General features: G+C 34.9%; 1 protein-coding gene across 1 annotated transcript; it reads left to right on the forward strand.

Annotated features, from left to right (window-relative positions):
- Positions 1 to 631: 631 nt before the first annotated feature.
- LOC128984100 (coiled-coil domain-containing protein 142-like) lies at positions 632 to 17,498 on the forward strand. The gene is made up of 13 exons (XM_054403382.1): positions 632 to 920; positions 1,434 to 1,657; positions 2,606 to 2,738; positions 2,884 to 3,062; positions 3,692 to 3,909; positions 5,296 to 5,472; positions 5,919 to 6,073; positions 6,550 to 6,828; positions 8,543 to 8,656; positions 9,554 to 9,707; positions 12,134 to 12,269; positions 14,102 to 14,304; positions 17,356 to 17,498. Exons 1-13 carry the CDS (start codon positions 780 to 782, stop codon positions 17,496 to 17,498), a joined length of 2,256 nt encoding a protein of 751 aa, XP_054259357.1. The 5' UTR covers positions 632 to 779.
- Positions 17,499 to 19,421: the final 1,923 nt, after the last annotated feature.

Here is a 19,421-nt window from a genome sequence, read left to right on the forward strand (position 1 = left end):
TATTACCATTATTGTGAATTTTATTCTAACACGGTGGCTGCGGCTAGTTGGTACTAAATTACAAAAGCATCCAACCCATATTTCTTGCATTTGTATTACAAAATATGTATTCGTTTCCTTAATAAAAGAGGTTTGCGGCCTCTTTTTACCTTGCATTTGCTCGTCCACAGGGGCCATAGAGACATGTACGGGGAACATATCCAGCAAAGCAAGGGTCGAGCCTAAACAGTAAAAGCATAGAATAAATAAACACCATTGTTTTTTTTCTATTCAATGATACAAGGGTGAACTTACTGTTAAAAGGTAGTAGGCATGTGGCAGGATCCGAACCCACGACATCGCTGCCTTGGTCCTGAAGTCCGTGGCGCTAACGACTCACCTACTGGACTTAATTAGTTGTAGAATAGTATATTACGTTACTAGTCCTGAAAATAGTGCGTATATTAAATATGAGTGTCCATGGTTCATATTAGAGGGTTTGTGCATTTTTATTGCCTACAGCTTGTATTTTTTTGGTTTCTTTCGGTAAAAAGTCACACTGTTAAAAAATTTCAATCTTTCATTTTATTCTTTGCAGGTGCTGATGGAGCAATCAACGATTTGAAAATGTTGCAACAGTCAAAACCTCTTCTTCTTGATCACGGATAAAAATATTTGTCGCTTAATAACTTCATAGTTATCCACTACTTTTTTTAGGACAATTAATTAGAATAATATAATTTACTGTTTAAAGTAATCTTCAATGGAAGTATTATAATGATCAAAAAGAAGAGGTAGAGATGAGTGTCATGAAATGGAAGCCATCAAAAGATAAGGCAACAGAAGAGTTCACCAACAATTGTAAACTAATCTACGGATTAAGCACCAAGCTGAGAGCAAGACTTGGAAACATACTAAAGAGTGATCCAAGTAACTGGCAGGTCAGTACATTCAGCCTCTGAACTCCTTAAAACTCAATACGTAACTTAAGTCTTCTTGTGTAAGAAAATGATCCAAACCAATTAAACATTTTAGAGCTCCAAAAAATCATTCATCTCTAACCTATCTGGACACAGCTCTGTAAACATGCATGAAGAAGTATGAATTTTGAAACAGGAAAATATTAAATTGCTTTCATATCCATTTGTACCAGCTATAATAAACTTTACCCATAAAATTAAGAATCCCTCTTAACAGTCCACATTTATACAAAAAACCAAATCCACTGTACAAAAATGATGCATGTTAGGAAAAAACTCCGCACTTTTCTTCATAAAGTCTAGAAGGTGTTTTAGATATAAGCATAGACGAAAAAATTACATAAAGCATCTTAACATTTGATATTTTTAATTATATTAGGTATATATACCATGGCCTGAGTAAAAAATGATGCAAAGTTGGCTATGTTATGTTTACCTTTTAAATTAATACAGCTAAATCTAATGTTTATCCAGGATTTGGAATCGATATCGAAGGAACTACCACACATGATGACACTATACCACAGTGTATTGTCAGGCCCGGACACGTCTAGTCATGTCCTCAACTTCCGTCGCGAGTTCTGGCAAGCAAAAATATGGCATCAACGGTTGGCAACATTGTACCTCATCAACCAAGTTGTCACCCTGGTTCTAGTGCACTGTGTTGAGGATCCAACTCATCAAAATAGTGTGATCACGTAAGATATGATTAGTACTCATATTTTTTTCAGTTATTTTTTTTCCTCTGGTAGTCCTCTTTTAGTGTACTACTTCTGGTAGCATATGAATTTTTTTTAATCTTTAGAGAGAGAGAGAGAGAGAGAACAAAACTTAATCAGATCCAATTTTGTAGTTTATGAAAAATCTGTTTTTTTCGTCAACTATCATAATAACTCGGAACATTTTTTATTTATTTATAACCTGCACATTAATCCAAGCAATTTTCTACTTGTTATAAAGTACTTATGTTGAACTGCCCTGTACTAATTAACTACAAATTTACAAGCTGTCAAATGTTATGTTACTGACATATAAAAGGTAAAGGCAGATTCCAATAAAAGACCTAAGAGGCTGGTTTGATTTTTTAGTAGTACCACCCTATGTTGCACTGCTAAATAATGAAAACTTTTTCTGTGTATAGTTTTCATTTGTACCTAGAACTGTTGTGTAGTTTCCAGTAACTGTTCTTTCCATTTCAAAAAATAACAAATAAAGCTTGCCTGTATTATTATTTCTTTATTCATTATAGTAAACTTATGATACAGTATCAGTTATGTACCGTGGTAAGTGTTTTAGTGTTTACAAAAGATAACTTTATTTTATATGCAACCTACTGACCTATTCAGTTTCATTCCATTGCAAAGGACAGGACAGATAGTCAATATAACGTTACCCCTGTTCATGGAACCGTTTCTCCTTTAGACTACAGTACTATGCTTAACAATTGGTTAATTTCAGCAGTTGTTTGGGATTTTGCATGTCTTAAAATAATTGACAATATGAAGATTAACACAATGTTCACTCTCAAAACAAGACTGATTTTGATTGAAAATATAAATTTATTCTACTTGCTTTAAGAGAAAAGGTTTGGTTACGATCAGAGGCCTTAAACTTTTATGTGAGTAAAAGTTAAAACTTTTTTCTAGACTGGTAACATTTTTCAATGATCTCCTGAACCTGAACCTGACTTCTAAGCCAAGAGGAATCACCGTCGTCAAAAATACTTGCCCATCTCTTTTGCAACCACTTAGACGTCTCTCCATTACCAAAATTCTACAGGTAAAGTATATAAATTTATATTATCACTTTTATATTTCACAGTAATATTAGTAAACAATATTGGACACGGCATAGGTACACCTATTGTTTATACAGTATATTTACTCCCACAATGTGATGATAGTTGGTTTGTTTGGTTGTTGAGATCCTGGCCCAGGGGCGAGCTGAGCAGTGTGGCCACTTGCTGGTGAATGTGTTGTTGGATCTTTATCTTGACACCAACAGAGGAGTGAGCCCAGCAGACAGCGGAGACCCTGATACGGAGCCACTTCTCTCCGATGAAGAGCTTCCATCCTCTGACAATTCCAGCATGGAAATATACAGGTACTAAACAATTGGTAGGCATTCACGTTCACTATTTAAACTTTAAATAAGAATATGTACATATTTTCAATATTAATTTGTAAAATTTATAAAGAAATTTGTAAAGTCCAAGATGTATTGAAATATCAACAAATCAACCCTTAGAAGTACATGAAAACAAGATAAAAATGTATAGTAAATGTGAAAATTATTTAAGAAACAAATATAATCTAAATTCTACATCAGTAATTAGCATTATCATTGGTGCAAGAGGGACTGTTACAAAATTTTTTGATAAATAAAAAAAATATAATCATCCATCAAAATTAAAAAATGAAATGTCATAAAAGGATCATGTAAAATCATTCAAAATCATTTTACATTATTATGGACAACAGTTATGGACAACATTATTAATCTAAGTTACTTATTATTTATATCATAAATTTAAGTTCATTGTTACTGTGTCTAATAGGCTGTTTATAATAATAAACTCAGTTTTCAAAATAAATAAATCCAGAATTAAACTCCAAACCTTTTTCCACTCTATAAATTTTCTTACTTTCACTTAGTTTCAAGTCACAATGGTGACATATTGCATACAACACCAGCTTAAGGACGATAGTAAAATATATTGTTTCCTGTGGCAGGACTCTGACTCGCTACATGACACCACCGCAAGGTGGCGAGTCTGAACTACTGTATGGTGAGCCTGATGACACAATGCCTTTGGTCTCCTCTGATGTAGCAATGTTGGACGGTCTGTTGTACTCTGAAGACAAGCGTCTCACCCCTCTACTCACCTCTATATCAGTGTCTGCATCCTCTCTACTGGGACCTCACGCCATCAAACAGTCCAAACAAACTGGTATACTGTATAGCAAATTGTTACTATTTCCTTTTATTTAGAAAGTATTCTTATTTTTTGAAAACTGATAAGTAATACAAAGTTATCTGTTTTATTACTGCATGGCATAACAGAAAATTATAAAAATCAGGCAAGGGCAATTCATACTTTGATTAATTTAATTTTGAAATTTCTATATCTAAAATACGTGAAGCCGCTCTGTGAACTACTCCTCCCTTATTTGCGGACAAATTTCAACGGTTGAGGTGTGACAAAATTTGTCTCAATTTGTAGTTTTGTAATAAGGTTTTAATGTAAAAATTCTCACACTTAAGGGTGCAAGGTGTTCTCAAAGGTCAATTTTCCCCCATAAGAATTACATAGAACAATTTAAAAACATATACTCCCGCCGCAGCTAACCTCCAGACTAAGCGAATTTCCATTTGCCTGATTGGATTTAAGAAATTTATGAAAAATTTGAAGAGGGACCATTATATTGATCAGTTACTTCCTAAAATTTCATCTGGCCTATATGCACTAACAAGATTAAAACCCCTATGTGAAAGGAAACTTAAAAATTATATATTTTTCATACATACATTCTATCATATCATTTGGAGTTTCACTTTATGGTGCAGCAAAAAATTAAAATCAATTATAAAATGCAAAAGAAAGCTATAGAATATTGTGCAATTTAAAACGCAGAACTTCAGTAAAAGAACATTTTAAATCTGAGAATATTATGGACTGTTTATGGAATGTATGTCTAGGAAACAGTATTACCAGTAAAAGACAGATTTAATGAATAAAGCTTATTGGAGACTATCACAATTACTTTACTAGAAATTGAGAAAACCTGGCCACAAACTCACATACTCTGCAACTTTTCACAAAGATACCTAAATCAAACTGCAGTATAATGGTTCCAAATTTTATACTAAACTTCCTAATGAAATAAAATTTGAAACTAAAAAAAAAAATTTTAATTGAAAAAAGTATCTTATCAACAAGTTTTTTTTTAGAGTTTTAGTCCTATAAGTTATTGCTTTATTTCATATAAATTGAAACTTTTTGTTTTAAAATAATTCTATTTACTATTTTATTTAGATTTTTTCATGTAAAAGCTTTTATATTGGACTGTTTGTTTTACTTTATTTGAGCCAAAAAGCTAATTGATGGTATTTAACGTCATGCATGATAATAATGAGTATTTTAGTTAAGTTAGTTTTATTAAATTACCTACTCTTGACGCCATTCCTGTATTTATGTATTGTACTCAAATGTTTAAAGTTATATGAATTGAATTGCATTGAATATAGAACAAGATAAAATAAGAGAAGAGAGGAAGAAAATTATGCTCCTTTTTTATTCGTCGTAGGTGTATTTAGTATGTAGTGTGTGTTACAGGTGACATGAAGGTACGTAGAAGAGTGAGACACAAAGTACTGGAGTATTACTCGCAGGTGCTGTGGGGAGAAGTAGGTGCCTTCTTAGACCATGTCTTGTTGTGGTGGGGTTCTCGTCCACTGGGTACACAAACTTGCCATCACTTCCGCTCGTGGCTTCACACATTTATGCAAACAGGTGTGCTTTTCTAACAAAACCTGAATTTTGGTCAAATCAATATTCATTGTATCAAGTCTGTTTTAGTCTGATGTAATACTTAATAGCTATTTCGTATTGTAGCTTATAAAGGGGTTGTCAAAGTGCTTCAGGATGAGAAATCTGATCTCCTTTCATAACACCTTCAAAAATTTATTAATTAAATTCTGCGTTTATAATACCAAACGTTATGAAACCATCTTAAGAGATTTCATTGATTAATAATGACTTACTGACACACAGTGCGGAGACTAAGAGGAGTTAAAGATGTTTGTTAGATAAAAAGAGATTATAGTTTTGTTTCTGACAATCATCAGCTGGCTCTAGCCAGGACCACAATGAAAAACCAGTGATCAAAGAGTTGAGGAAAAAAAATGCTTTTCTTAATAATAAAAGATGCCAACTTATGACATTTAGTTATTTTACAGTTACATTGCCAGACATGATGAGGCCAGCGTTGCATAGTCTACAGGACTCACTGTGCTGCCATGTCACTTCTACGTCTTGGGATCAACTGTTTCGTAGAGCTCTGGTAGCAGCCAGTACTCAGCACAGCAGGCATATTGTGCATAATGTGGAACAGGTATAATCAACATGGTCTCACTAATCCCCTTGGACGATTTGACACATGCTTAGTCTAACCACATCCTATTTCACTTATGATACACAAATTCATTGTAAAAGATGTTGCTCAAGTTTGCAGCTCATAGACGGCACATTTTTACCCTTATGCATTGAGGTTTAAGTTTCCAGGTGCTCATCTCTACGTCAGCAAGGCACCTTTGTAATGTACTGTAAATGTTTTGTCGTTATTTGTAATTTTCTTAAACAAATTTATCTTCTACTCCAACCATCTTTTGGCTTGACCAGATCTCAAGTTTGTTTATTTTAACAAAAAGTCAGACAGTTTATGTTACTATGGGCCTTTACAAAGTATCAGTAAAAGGGTCAAGTGAACATATTTTTCTCCCCCTCCCACAAAAAAAATCATAAATAAATTTCTAGTACAGTTTAAATATAAAGTATTTATTTTATGGCCGACATTATGATGTTTTTCAGGGCACATATACAGGCAAGCTGTTCTCCGAGCTGTTCTCAGACCTGATGCTGCTCAGTAACAGTTGCGAGGGTCCCAACTGGACTGTGCAAGACTTGGAGGAGTTACCAGTGGTGGAGCAGATCCCTGTACTGCATAGACTCGACCACTCCATACACACGGTGCGACTGTGGGTACAGAGTCGTGCCAAGCAACTCTCCAACCCCTGGAACATGGATCAGTTCTTCCGTGTCACCCAATCAGACATCAATACATGTCTGCGAGACCTCTCTCAGCTCAAGGTATTAAAATCGTTGCAATAATAAGCAGATTTGATAATTAACAGTGTTTGTTTGTTTACTTTTAAATGTTTTTTAATGTTAATTCTCCGTAACTTTATGACAGTTAACATAATTTTCCTACCAATTCAATAATTTATACACTATAATAAAACATGACGATTTTAAATATGTGTTTGTTTAGCACCAAAACTCAAGCAAAAATGCCAAAAATGATCCAATTTTGATGACATTTGGTACCAAGTTGTAAACCTACATTTATTCTAATGGGTTCGCAAACAAGCATGATCAGACTATGGGGACAGGGGTTTTTGGGGAGTTTAATAAGGAAAAAATTGGGTTTTCCCATTTTTTACCGTAAAAAACATAAAATTTAACAATTTATTTCCGAACCATTTGTAGAGCTTGAAAAATTATTTTTATATTAAACCGTTGTTAAGCGTTGGTTATGGATAAAAAAAACTGTTAATTTATAATTCTCATGCTATTCTTATACTACTGTAGTTTGCTTGCTTATTTTGCATATTTTGATCCAAATTGGCAAATTTATTTATTTCATCCTACAATTAATTGATCAAAAAACCTTTTTACTTCCATGTAACAGCAAATTTAAGTACCTGTATAGATAGGGAATGGATATGTCATTTTTAAGGACATATTTGTGTGAAAGTCCAATCATGCAAATGGAAATTTGCTTAGTTTGCAGGTTTGCTGTGGCAGTGGTATCATATCTCCCATGTAGTTAATGTTTTTAATGTTGCTATTTCAAAATATCAACAGTAACAATCTTTATTACTAAAAACCAGGTTGCATCAAGTTTGAACAAATCAATTATGATCCCTCCCATATTTGAGAAAAAATGTTAGAAGTAATTAGTGGTTCATGATGCTTCAGATCAAAATTCTGTATATTTAGGACACTCGTCAACTATTCTTTCTATGTCCGAAGATATTCCAGACCACCACATGCTGTACACAAAATAATCAAAAGGCAGATTTATGATTATGAACCCGTTTACATAAATGTATGATGTAAGTCTCAGTTTGATGTAGTCCAAAATGTTTGCTGATGAAATCTAAGCTATTTGAAAATCGGAAAGTTCTCACCAAACTTCTGATCATAATTTAGCTTCTGTAATTATCTTCTTTGTTTCAATTTGTGTGGTAAACAATCTTATAAAATTTTTTCAAAAGATATTAACTTATTTTTGCACAACTACATAGTGATTGGATAGGCCCTGACTTCTTAGAATCTGCTACCACACTATTTCATTTTTGAACCTCCAAGTGTTCATTAAATGGAGTTCACAAATCCAAAACAATTTTTTTATTATTATTTTTTATTTACATTTTAGGATTATCCATGATTTAAGCAAATAATGTTGATAAGCTGAATATGTATAGAACAGCGCCTAGTTGATGGGTGAGTCCTTTGAAACATGGGAAAACATTAAGTCAAACTCAAGCATCATCCTCTTGATATGTAGTTTTTTTTTTTTTTTTATCTTCATTATCTTATCATATGAATAACCTATATACAAATTGACTATGTATTTTCAGAAAGTATGAACATCATGGTGTATATTAGAACCTATATAGTATGATTTTTATCAGTGGCTTTCACCCCATTTTATAAAATAACATAGCCGTATTAAGAGAACTCTGTATTAGCAAAAAGCTGGTCGAGAAAGATTGAAGTGATGTATTTCTGTCCACAGTTTTCTAACCAAGTGGATATTCTCAATGCAGAATGTAGTGTTCATGTAGTCGTCTGTGTCAAAATGCGTGCCAAACTTGTCTCTGAAGTAAAAGCAAATTTAGAAAAGCTTCAGGTAAAACTCTTAGTTTGTTATTACATTTAAGACTAGACAGTTATTTTAAAAGGCTACACGAGAAGTCTAGGATGGAAAACTATAAGATTGGTGTTTATCGGAAATAACTTATAACACAGCAAGTCTTATCTTCACATTTAGAAGAAGATAAGTGGTTGTAGCACATATTAAATTGAAGATTTGCTAATTGATTCTTTGATATATGTAATGTTCAAAATATAACTAATCTATTACAAAGGTGACCATCCCTCCTACAGTCCATGTCATAGAATCCCCCACCCCAATTTGTAGTGATATTCATTACCGGAGGTTTGGGACCCCCAAGTTAGAAATTATGCTGCAAAGAAGTAGGTTTTAAAAAACTTAACCACACACTTTTAAATTTATTTAATAGGTATCAAATTTGTTTTTTTAAATAGTGCTATTCAATAGAAAAAGAAAATAACTAACTTCTGATGTATTTTATAAAAGATTTACATCTATGTTAGATTACTGTACCAAATGTACAGTACCATTGCACATTCGCACACTTATTGACCCTGTCATAGAGAACACTCTTGACAAAATGTACGGGAATTCTTTTTAATTATATACAACATATTGGGCACCCCTAATCTATTAAAGACTATTTAATGTGTTGGCTAAACCAGGGCCATGGAAGATTAAGAACAGAAAGTAAATGCTACGCCACTCCTATCTTTTGAAAAATCAGATTTTTGAACTTGCAACCAGTAAGACTGAATGAAAGTATTGAATTTAAATTTGTCTTTTTACATTTGTGCCTCAACTCCTCTCAGGTTTTTATAATTTAGTGTTTTGTAACAGTTGTATTGAATATTTTTATACCTCATAGTCAATATTGCCAACATTAATGTATGGATCTGTTGATGGTTCCAGAACATGTCTACAGTTGTATTAGATATTCTGGCATCTGTCTGCCGCACAGTCAGTCTTGCCAACCTACACATGATGTTCCCTGATCCTCACTACTGGCGGCAGCGGCTTGATGAAATGCCACAGTTTGCCAGCAATTATGTTGAAGACTACTTAGGTAACTCAAAATGATGTGATGGACACAGTGCAACTTTAACAGATTAGTATGCTTTTACATCTAATCTAGTACATGAGTAAATTATCTGTGGTATGAGGAAATTTCCTGAAGAGCACTAAACCTTGTCAAGGGTGGTAAGTGTCACAAAATTAAATACTGGAATTTCAATCAAATTTATTTCCGCAAACGTTTTTCCCAATCATGTTGGCATCTGTACACTGGAATATTCAGTCCCCTAGCAGCTCTTCAGAGCTGTCAGTAGAGTTGCAGCACAGACAATGGAATAAACATATCTTAAATATCTTCAAGAAGAACTGGTAATATTGGAATTAATATAAATTTGAAATAAAAACTTCACCAATAAATTCAGAAATATTGGTGAAGTTTTTATTTCAAATTTATATCTTAAATAGTTTTCGATCCCCACCCCTACCCTGTTAAAGGGGTTAAAAAATATTGTTGATGTAAAAAATTGTGGAACCTATGTTAACAATTAAATCGACAAACAGAATATTTTTATCATTTCGGTTTTACAAATACAGATTTGTTTTTATATTTTTGAAATTGGTGCTTTTTCACATACATTAAATCGCATTTTGAAATACCTGTCATTTTTGCTAGGGGTGAGATATCCACCAAGGGTTTGCGTCATTATGTTTCTTTTGATAAATCCTTCAAAATGAGGGGTTACTCAATAGGGGTTGCTATTTTAAAACAATAAGTCACCCCCACCCTCGCCTACCTTGTTAGGGGGGTTAACAATATTTTTGATGTAAAAAAACGGAACCTTTGTTAACATTCAATGCCACAATAGTTATTTGTGCAACTAGTGAGAAAAGTGAGCAGAAATCCTTACTCACGAGCCGTAGGCGAGTGAGGAATGGTTTCTCGAGTGAGGCAATTGTACTTTGAACTCGAGTTGCACATTATACTTTTCCTACAGTTACCATAAAACAAATAAATTGGTGAAGAAACATAACCTATTTTTACACAGAAGTGAACTTTTAATATAACATTTAACGTGAAGTGACAAATAGAACAGTACAACAGCTGACCAGCTGATTTACAGCCAGTGCTGCCAACGTATTTCGCGCGCATACGACGTTGCCTGCATGTTACGCGCTCACTATTTCGTGCATTCACGTTGCAAATCTGGAGTGAGACAAAGTAATTAGAGTGAGACAATGTTAACATTGTCTCACTGATGAGCGAATTGGCCACTTTGCTTTCTCAAATCAGTGAGAGAACATGTACATTGTTAGGTAACTGTAGGAAAACATAATATTTTAATCTATTTCAATTTAAAAAATACAGATCTATTTCAAGACTTTATTTACACACTTTATATGAATTTGAACGGTTGGTGATTTTTGACTCTAGGGACCTCAAAACGAAAAATAAATCGGTCCCAGGTCCAGGTCTTACGATAAGTACTACGGTAATAGCTTATTCTATGTATGGGAAATTCGCTAAAACACAGCAATTTTGAAACAGGATCATATTTTTTTATGATTATTTTTCCTTAAATACATTATGACGTATTAAAACTGTATACCAAGTTTCATAAAGATATCTTAAATAGTTTTCGAGAAATATCTCATTAAATGTTCATTCAAATTCAAATAGAATCCCACGGCGCCACTCGAGGAGGAAACGCTTCGCGTCTTCCGCTACAGTGGCGCGGCAATACAGCCGCATCATGAAACAGCGCCTAGCGCAGATCCAGCTGACCGTCTGCATTAAAGTATTATATTGTCTGTGCGTTGCAGCTCTTTACTACACATAAGTCAAGCTGGGCCAGTTCAATTGTACAATTCGTGATTGTCGTTCAATTGTTTTATTAGGAATTTTATCAGGTATTATTTTTCTTTATGCCATTTAGTTACAGCTAACATGGTGCTGACATGGTGAAGCAGACCACCTGCTTCACATACTTTTACGAGAGTACGTTGTCACCTAGAAACGCGAAGTAAAATTAGTCCCCCCTAAATAATATTTGAGGAAAGAACATGATCCAAGCACAGGGTGTTCCACAAATGTAGGTCACGGGTTCGAATCTCAAAACTTCCCTAAGTCAACCCTATATCAAATTGTACATTTTTTGAAAAGTGTTGCTTAGAGCAACATTTTGGTGAAAACAGAACTTAATTATCTTAATTCGTTTTAAAATGGTGGCTATTTTTTTTTACTTTTGGCTTATTGACGTAATACTCTGTTTTTTCAAAACCGCTAAGTTTTTTTTCAGTTGTAATTGAAAAACCATAATCCTGGTTAATTATTATTTGTGATCAATAGTCCATTAAGCCTAATTACTAATGGTTGTAATGCTAGTATGGTAATAATAATGAACTTGAATGATTGACTTTTGAGTACATTACTGAAATAGACAGAGGATGTTGTAATTAGTCTGATGTTTAATATTGCAGAGGAGGTGCTGAGGCCAGTGTTGTCTGCCACCACCCACCTTCCCCTCAGTGTCCAACAGAGAGTCAGTGGAATGGTGCTCAACATCATGTGTGAGGCATGGCTTGACCACATCTACGCTCACCAAATCAAATTCAGGTGATTTTCTCAAAACAATGGTATGTATAGTAATATAAGTTAATTTTGATACTTTCAAACTTCTCACCAACCAAAGACTGTGAAATAAAATATTTCGAGGTTCTTTATTTTCCTGTTTCCCTGGACAGTTTTGCTTAGCTACAAATTTCCTGATGTTCCACAATGGGCTCCCATGACATAAAATTGTTTTGGATGAAAAAATTTCTTAAGGGACTTTAAAGTTATTATAAAGGTAGGTACAATGGTTATTTCAAGATATGGATAATAATAAAAAAATCTAATAAATATTATGTGTAACCAAATAGAATTATATTTTATGTAGGTTATTTGCTCTAAATTAAAAACTTGTCTCTCATAGAAGGATTCCATTTTCCCTCTTATTAAAGAATTGTCACATACAAGGAATTGGCAGGAGGAAGGGCAGACTCTCTCAGGTGCCAACCTCAAAACAAAAAGTTAAAATTCCAAAAAATACTACACTTTTAATCTAATCTTAACACTGTGCAAAACACCTTGTCATTTTAGCTTTTCCATAAAATAGATATAAGCTATAGAATACACATAATACAGTAGAACAATGTCTACAGTAAACAAAAGCCTTCAGCCTTTTGAACTTTATTGATCTGAATTCCCAATCATGTGAATATGAATGAAAACTAGTGTACATGTTGCTCGAATTCGTACAGGAGTAAGTAATACAGGAGTTGTTTGAAAACGAATAATATTCAACATTTCTGATGATTTAAAAAAGGTCAACTGAAAGATTATGTGCCTAATGGAAATACTAACGAAGTCTATGCCGGATCAATATAATCAACGTTTCTGGTAAATATTTTATAATTTTTCAAAAGCTGATCTCGTATTTTTAGAGTTTTCTACAACCCGACTTACTCATAACCGCATAAGGTTGTCATGTTTATCCTCGTCATTGACAATGTAGCCTGCATGGTACCGGCATAGTTGCCAGTATGTATACAGTCTTTCAGTCTTTTTTTTTAATAGCGATAAAATATGTTCACACCTACCTGATTTCCTTGCATAACCTGCACGCTACAATTTTATTTGGTTCAACTGACATTCATGTGGTTAGTCGCTGTAATAACGTCAATTATATTTACCTGAGAAAATGCAGATTTAAAAGACTTGATATTGTTCAGATGGGATTTTGTTTCCCTTAACTTTGAATAATAGTTAATTAAACATTGAATCCTTTAAAAAAAGTTTTAGTAAAGGTTTCATGGAAGTAATCATTTTCATCAAAAATCACTTATGGAAACATAGATTTCCTTGCTGTACCAATTTTATTTAGCCTTAGAGGGGTTTCCTCTGCAATTATCACAAAGTCAGTAAAATTTCATGTTTGTAGCACGCATTTCCTTGAATTGCAGCTTAATAATATTAACAGCAATTAAATTATCCAGCTGATCATAATGTAAACAAATATGTTCTTCATAACATGGACCTTTAAATTGATGTATCACACAACCCATGTTTACATTTAAAAATTTCTCAAAAAGCACCCCTACCCCCCAAATTGGGTCCTTTTGTGGCATTTCCTTAATTTTAAAATAATTTTATTGGATTTGGCATGTTCAAATTAGGGGGAAATGAGAACAAACAAGTATTAAAACAAAAGCCTTATCTTTGTACACAATAGATATGGAAACTTTTCAAATGAACAACCTGTATAATATAAGTTCACAGTGGAAGCTTCAACAAGAAGGCAAATAAATGTACTGATAGTATGGTATTTTATATTGTCATCTTATAGTATTGGCAAAGTGATGGTATATAATGTCAAGTATAATATGATGTGTCCGCTGCCTATACAGTGAGTGGGGAGCACTGCAGCTGCTGACAGACTTTGGCGCAGTGCCGACGTGGCTGCTGGAGCGAGTGAGCCTCTCAGGAGAGCTGCGGAAACATTTGCTCAACACAGAGGTGCTGCGGCGCTGTGAGGGTGTCGGGAGACTGTTGCTGCGGCGACCTGGAGAACGAATCCCCATGACAATTGCTCCCTCCCGCAAGAAACACGGTAATCTCTTTGTACATAAATTCATTAAACCGAAATTAGGCCTACTGAAGAAGAATATTAAAGATTCTACAATTTACAACAAATTTGTTTGCTGGATAATTTGGATAGCGAGATGTAGCAGAAATCAATTTGTTGAGTCTAAATTAATCATCATTCATCAAAATTACAGTGTGGTTACCCACTCGTGTTTCCTACTCATCTTTTTAAAAAATTTGTGGTACAGTCGTCAACAGCTTTGACTGTGGTTACTAAGACCGCTATCACAAGTTTACTGACGTGAATGCAGTTAAGTATATGGAAGTAGAAAATGTGAGCTAGAGGTAGAGGGAGTTCGGAGGTGGTCTTAAATACTTAGGGGAGACCGGGGAATGATCCACACTGGGCAATGCACAGGTCTTAGCTGAGTAATAGGCTTCAACAAATCGGAAGTAGACTTATTTTTTAATAACCTCAAAAATCTAATGTACAATCACAAATTTCCAACAAGTCGAGTCTTAAACATGGATGAAATTGGGATTTCATCTGTTCCAAAGCCTGGCCACATTCTAGCGCCAAAGGGCCAGAAACAAGTTGGTGGAGTTACAAGTTGGGAAAGAGGACGGAACGTCACCGTAGTCTGTGTTTTTATTGCATCCGGCCAGTATGTACCCCCGATGTTTATATTTCCTCCCAAAATAATGATGCCTCTTCTTGAACGTGATGGACCAACCGGTTCCATTTTTAGTTGCTCTCACAATGGCTGGTCCAACGAGGCACTCTTTTGGGCTGTTTTCAACAAGCGGTTTTGCAAACCAACTCAAGACGAACCGGTTCTCCTAGTTCTGGACAACCATGGGAGACATATCTCCTTAGACAGCTACACATTCTGCCACAAGAATCACATTCACATTCTGTCAATACCTCCTCACACATCACACAAGATCCAGCCACTAGATGTGTCATTTTATCCACTGAAAAGCGCTTTCAATAAGGAGTTTGACAAGTTTATGAGGGCTAATGTTTACAAGAAAATCACACCCTAAGACATTGCTCACATTTTCAACCAAGCTTATATGGATGTGGCGACCATAGAAAAAGCCGTATCAGGCTTTGCAAGCACAGGCATTCATTCAGTAAATTGAGACAAGTTTAAAGAAAAAGATTTTTTGTCTGAACTCTGTTTAAGAGGACTCGTCATTGACGACCTAGTTGGCGAGGAAACAAGAAAAATCTACAACCAAGCCTAAAACAACCAATCTCAGACACCTGTGAACAACGAACCTACTATAGACCAAAATCTAGTCGCTGAAGAACAAACACTTGCTATCAATGAGCAGGATGGTTACTTAGATCTGCCAGGTCCATCGGGAATGTCAAAGAAAGTCACTTCTGAAACAGCTCTTTAACAACAGTGGAAAGATTACATCAGTTATAAATAACTTTCTCTCCACTCCCAGCTTTGGCAGCTGAACAGCTAAAGGGCAATGCTAAGTGTAAAAGGGCAGTCATGAATCCTGACATTAACTCCAATGAAAACCACTCTTGAAGAAGCTTTAGAAAAAAGGAAACAGAGAGAGTTTAACAAATCAAATGCTGCCAAAAGGGCATAGCAGCAAAACTGTTGAAAATATTTAGCAGCAAGTTAGACATAGGTCTTCAGCCTAAAAAGAAACCACGAATTACGAAGGAAGAAAAAAGAAACCCTGGGAGAAATACTAATACAAAACGTGGGACCTGTAGAAGTCAAATAGACTTGACTCTTCTTCAGAGGAAGATGTGCCATTAAGCAAAATTATGACGACGACAATACTTTTGATTTGTGTGACGAGGACGTTGAATACTGTTAGTGTACGGGGAGTATGGTCCTACTTCTGAAATGTGGTATCAGTGTGTAATATGTGGAAAATGGGCACACTCAGAGTGCAGTGGTAACAATACCCAAGAAAACTACCCATGTGATTTTTGCTCAAATTACAACGACAGAGACTAACTTGGCCTACCTAATAGTAATTTACTCAACTATACTATATGTTGTGTTTTATTACATCCTTTACCATTATTCATAGATTATTTGCTGTGTTTTGATGGTGTGGTGGCACCCCAGTGGTGTGGCGGAATAACTCCAGGTACCGGGGTAATTCCGCCACTGTGCAAGCTTTTAGAAAAAAAAATTTACTTTGTTTCTACTTTCTATTAAAGATTTAGAATTCAAAAAAATACTACAAAATAGGCTATCAAACGTAGTTGCTATATTTATTACAATTTACATCAATTCTAACACAGTTCTGCATGAAATTTCCATTTCCCTCAAGGTGGCGCGATTCCCCCGGTCTACGCTACACAATGTTTTCCATGGTGTAAGCAAACTGCTGTTGTTCATCAGGCTCATTTTCTCAATGTTGGGGATAATTTTGTATGCTGACCATGGTGTGACTGAATGAGAGGGATTATTAAACTAATAGGGGACGTCTCTACTCTATAAGACTATCAAGGACTACGAACGGTCAACCCTAGAATTCTGAAAAAGGCAAATCTTGCAGCAAAGTTTAGTTCAATTTCAATTCAATAACTATCACAATGGAAACTGATGAACAACTTCTGCCAGCCCTGTTGTACAAATTTGTAAAGGCCCATACACTCCCCATGTGACTACTGCACACTTTCTAAGTCCAACCACAAACAACAAGAGGTCTCGAAGACCTTGATTTATGAACAACTCTCTGCATCTGAGGCCCTCATATATGGACCACCATTTAATTCGAATAGAGTATGGTTGAATAAGCCATTCATAGAGTATGGTGCTGAAAAATTCCTTTTTGCTCTTATTTTTTATACTTTTACTATTAATGTAACATACAAGGTGCTATACATAGTTTAGTTGTTATTTTAGATCAGGTTGGTGCTAGATTTAAAAGTTGGAGTAGGTCTATTTGACAGAAATTAGTAAATTACATCAATGCACTCTTTGTAGCTCAGTTGAACTGCTTCCATTCTCATGCTAACACTGTTTACAACTTTAATATAGGTATGGAGGGTTTACTCCTGTCAAATCTAACTGATGTGTTGTCACAGACTCGGATGACAGCCCTGCACGCACACCAGAGCTGATGCCAGCTGAGATGTACGTACCCAACCAAGAGCAGTGGCTGCAGCTACGAGCACCAAGAAAAGGTAGAGCATTGACACTCTGCTGCACACACCTCCTTACTGCGTGAACAATAAACTATTTTTTATAACCTGTTTAAAACTTCATTCATCTTTCCTTCCTCCAATACATTGTCATTCCAACTTCTTTGAGAGTAAAGCAAAATACTAGTTGATAAGTGCGGCCTCTATGATTTTTCTATGAGAATGGTCGTTCTAGAACGTTTTAGGTAAGGGGTGGGATTTCAGATGACTCAATTCTGTGATGCTAGTCCCCAACTTATCACCCGTTGTTTCCCGTCTAGAAACTAAAGTTCTTTGTTCCTTGTCTAATATGAATCACTTAGTCCAAAAACCATTGATACATTCAGTGTGAGTTGAGGTATAGTACACACAGCATCAGGTTTGAATAATCACAACATTCTGTATTAGTCATGATTCGAAATAGTCCGTGCCACACTATTTCCATAGAATGCAGCAAAGGAAACTATTTACTTTTGGATAAGTCCAACCCCAATCGCAGCACACCTGTGCACTCAAAAATGTTTAAATTGTCCACTATTTTAAATATGTAAACATAAAACGTAAAAACCTTTATCAAATTATAAACAATAAAAGGGATGGCAATCCCTTAATATTTTTATCTTTTTTTCTTCTATCTCAGGTATTCCAAATGCCTCCCGATTTGTCATTAACCCACCACATTACTGTCATTAAAAGAATGAACTCCGATAATACTAATACCAAACTTAAATCCACCCAAGCTGCTCAACAGAACCAGACTGACTATGAAATAAAAAATGACACCAAACTTGATCGAAGCAACAATCATCAGTGGTAAGTTAAAAGGAGAAATATTCTTAATCCCAAGAATACTGATGATTTCATCCGAATTACCTTTGAATTCAAGATACTACAATTTCCAATTCAATTCGCAATCACCATTATAAGGCATAAGGGCAATCCCTGACTATCGCCAGTTTAAATTTAGAAAATTCATGCTTTTCGCATGGACAGCTGTATGTTGCATGCTCACGTGGTGGTAGGTACGCTTAAAAACTTATATATTTATAGTATACACCTAATGAAAAAACAAAAAAACATTGTCTATCCACTTCCACTGGCAGTTAAGTAAAATAAATATTCTATTTTTATTTTTGGTATACATTTTTATTATTTATCGTGAAGAACAAATTATTATATAAAATAATAGTTGTTAGCGCAGCAACGCACGCCGGGTAACTACTAGTGGTTTAAAGTTCAAACATTTTATGGTTTTTTTTTTTCTTCAGACGGGAATCATTTGTTGTATTACTTCAGGCTGGGCCTAAAAGTTGTGGTATAATCACTTACATAAAATCTATTGGTGATTAGTGGGATTTGAACCTGGGACAGAAGTACCACACTCTACCACTAGATCAGCTCGCTCCCCTTGTTAAGAATGATGATACAATAGATTGCCATATGTGTGAAAGAGGTGAGACCAGTTTGCTGAAGGTAAAGATGTTATTTTACATTCCGACTTTGACTTAAACATAGGTGATGAGAACAACGGTGGATGAGAGCAGTGTTTCAATCTAGATAATGCAATATTAGACTTATGTTCATCCCTAAGTTCATTGAGCGAAGCTCTTATACGTCGACTCTTATGCATTTCGTAATACGCAAACTCCTCCTACACGGCTGAAGCAATCGTTTTCAAATTTTGCATGGTCATAAAGACTATATCGGTGGGTGCCAACATCTATATGGCGCTAAAAAAGTCTCTCAGGAATCCGCCCCAATGGGTCTCAAAGTTTCAATGTAATCCTTATGGAAGCAGTATTTGACACATAAACAAAGACATATCAGCTGTTGACTTTGAACAGAAACGGTATGGATCATAAATATAATCAAATGACGACACTAGCTTGAGGTCCGTGACGTAGGAAATGGTGAAGGAAGTAGTAAAGGTGAGCAGTTTGGAGTGTGGAAACTGTTTATGACGATTAGAT

Source organism: Macrosteles quadrilineatus, unplaced genomic scaffold (genome assembly GCF_028750875.1).
Source record: "Macrosteles quadrilineatus isolate MER2022 unplaced genomic scaffold, UCM_ALF_1.0 Scaffold_2__2_contigs__length_208266976, whole genome shotgun sequence".
Taxonomy (NCBI): Eukaryota; Metazoa; Arthropoda; class Insecta; order Hemiptera; family Cicadellidae; genus Macrosteles; species Macrosteles quadrilineatus.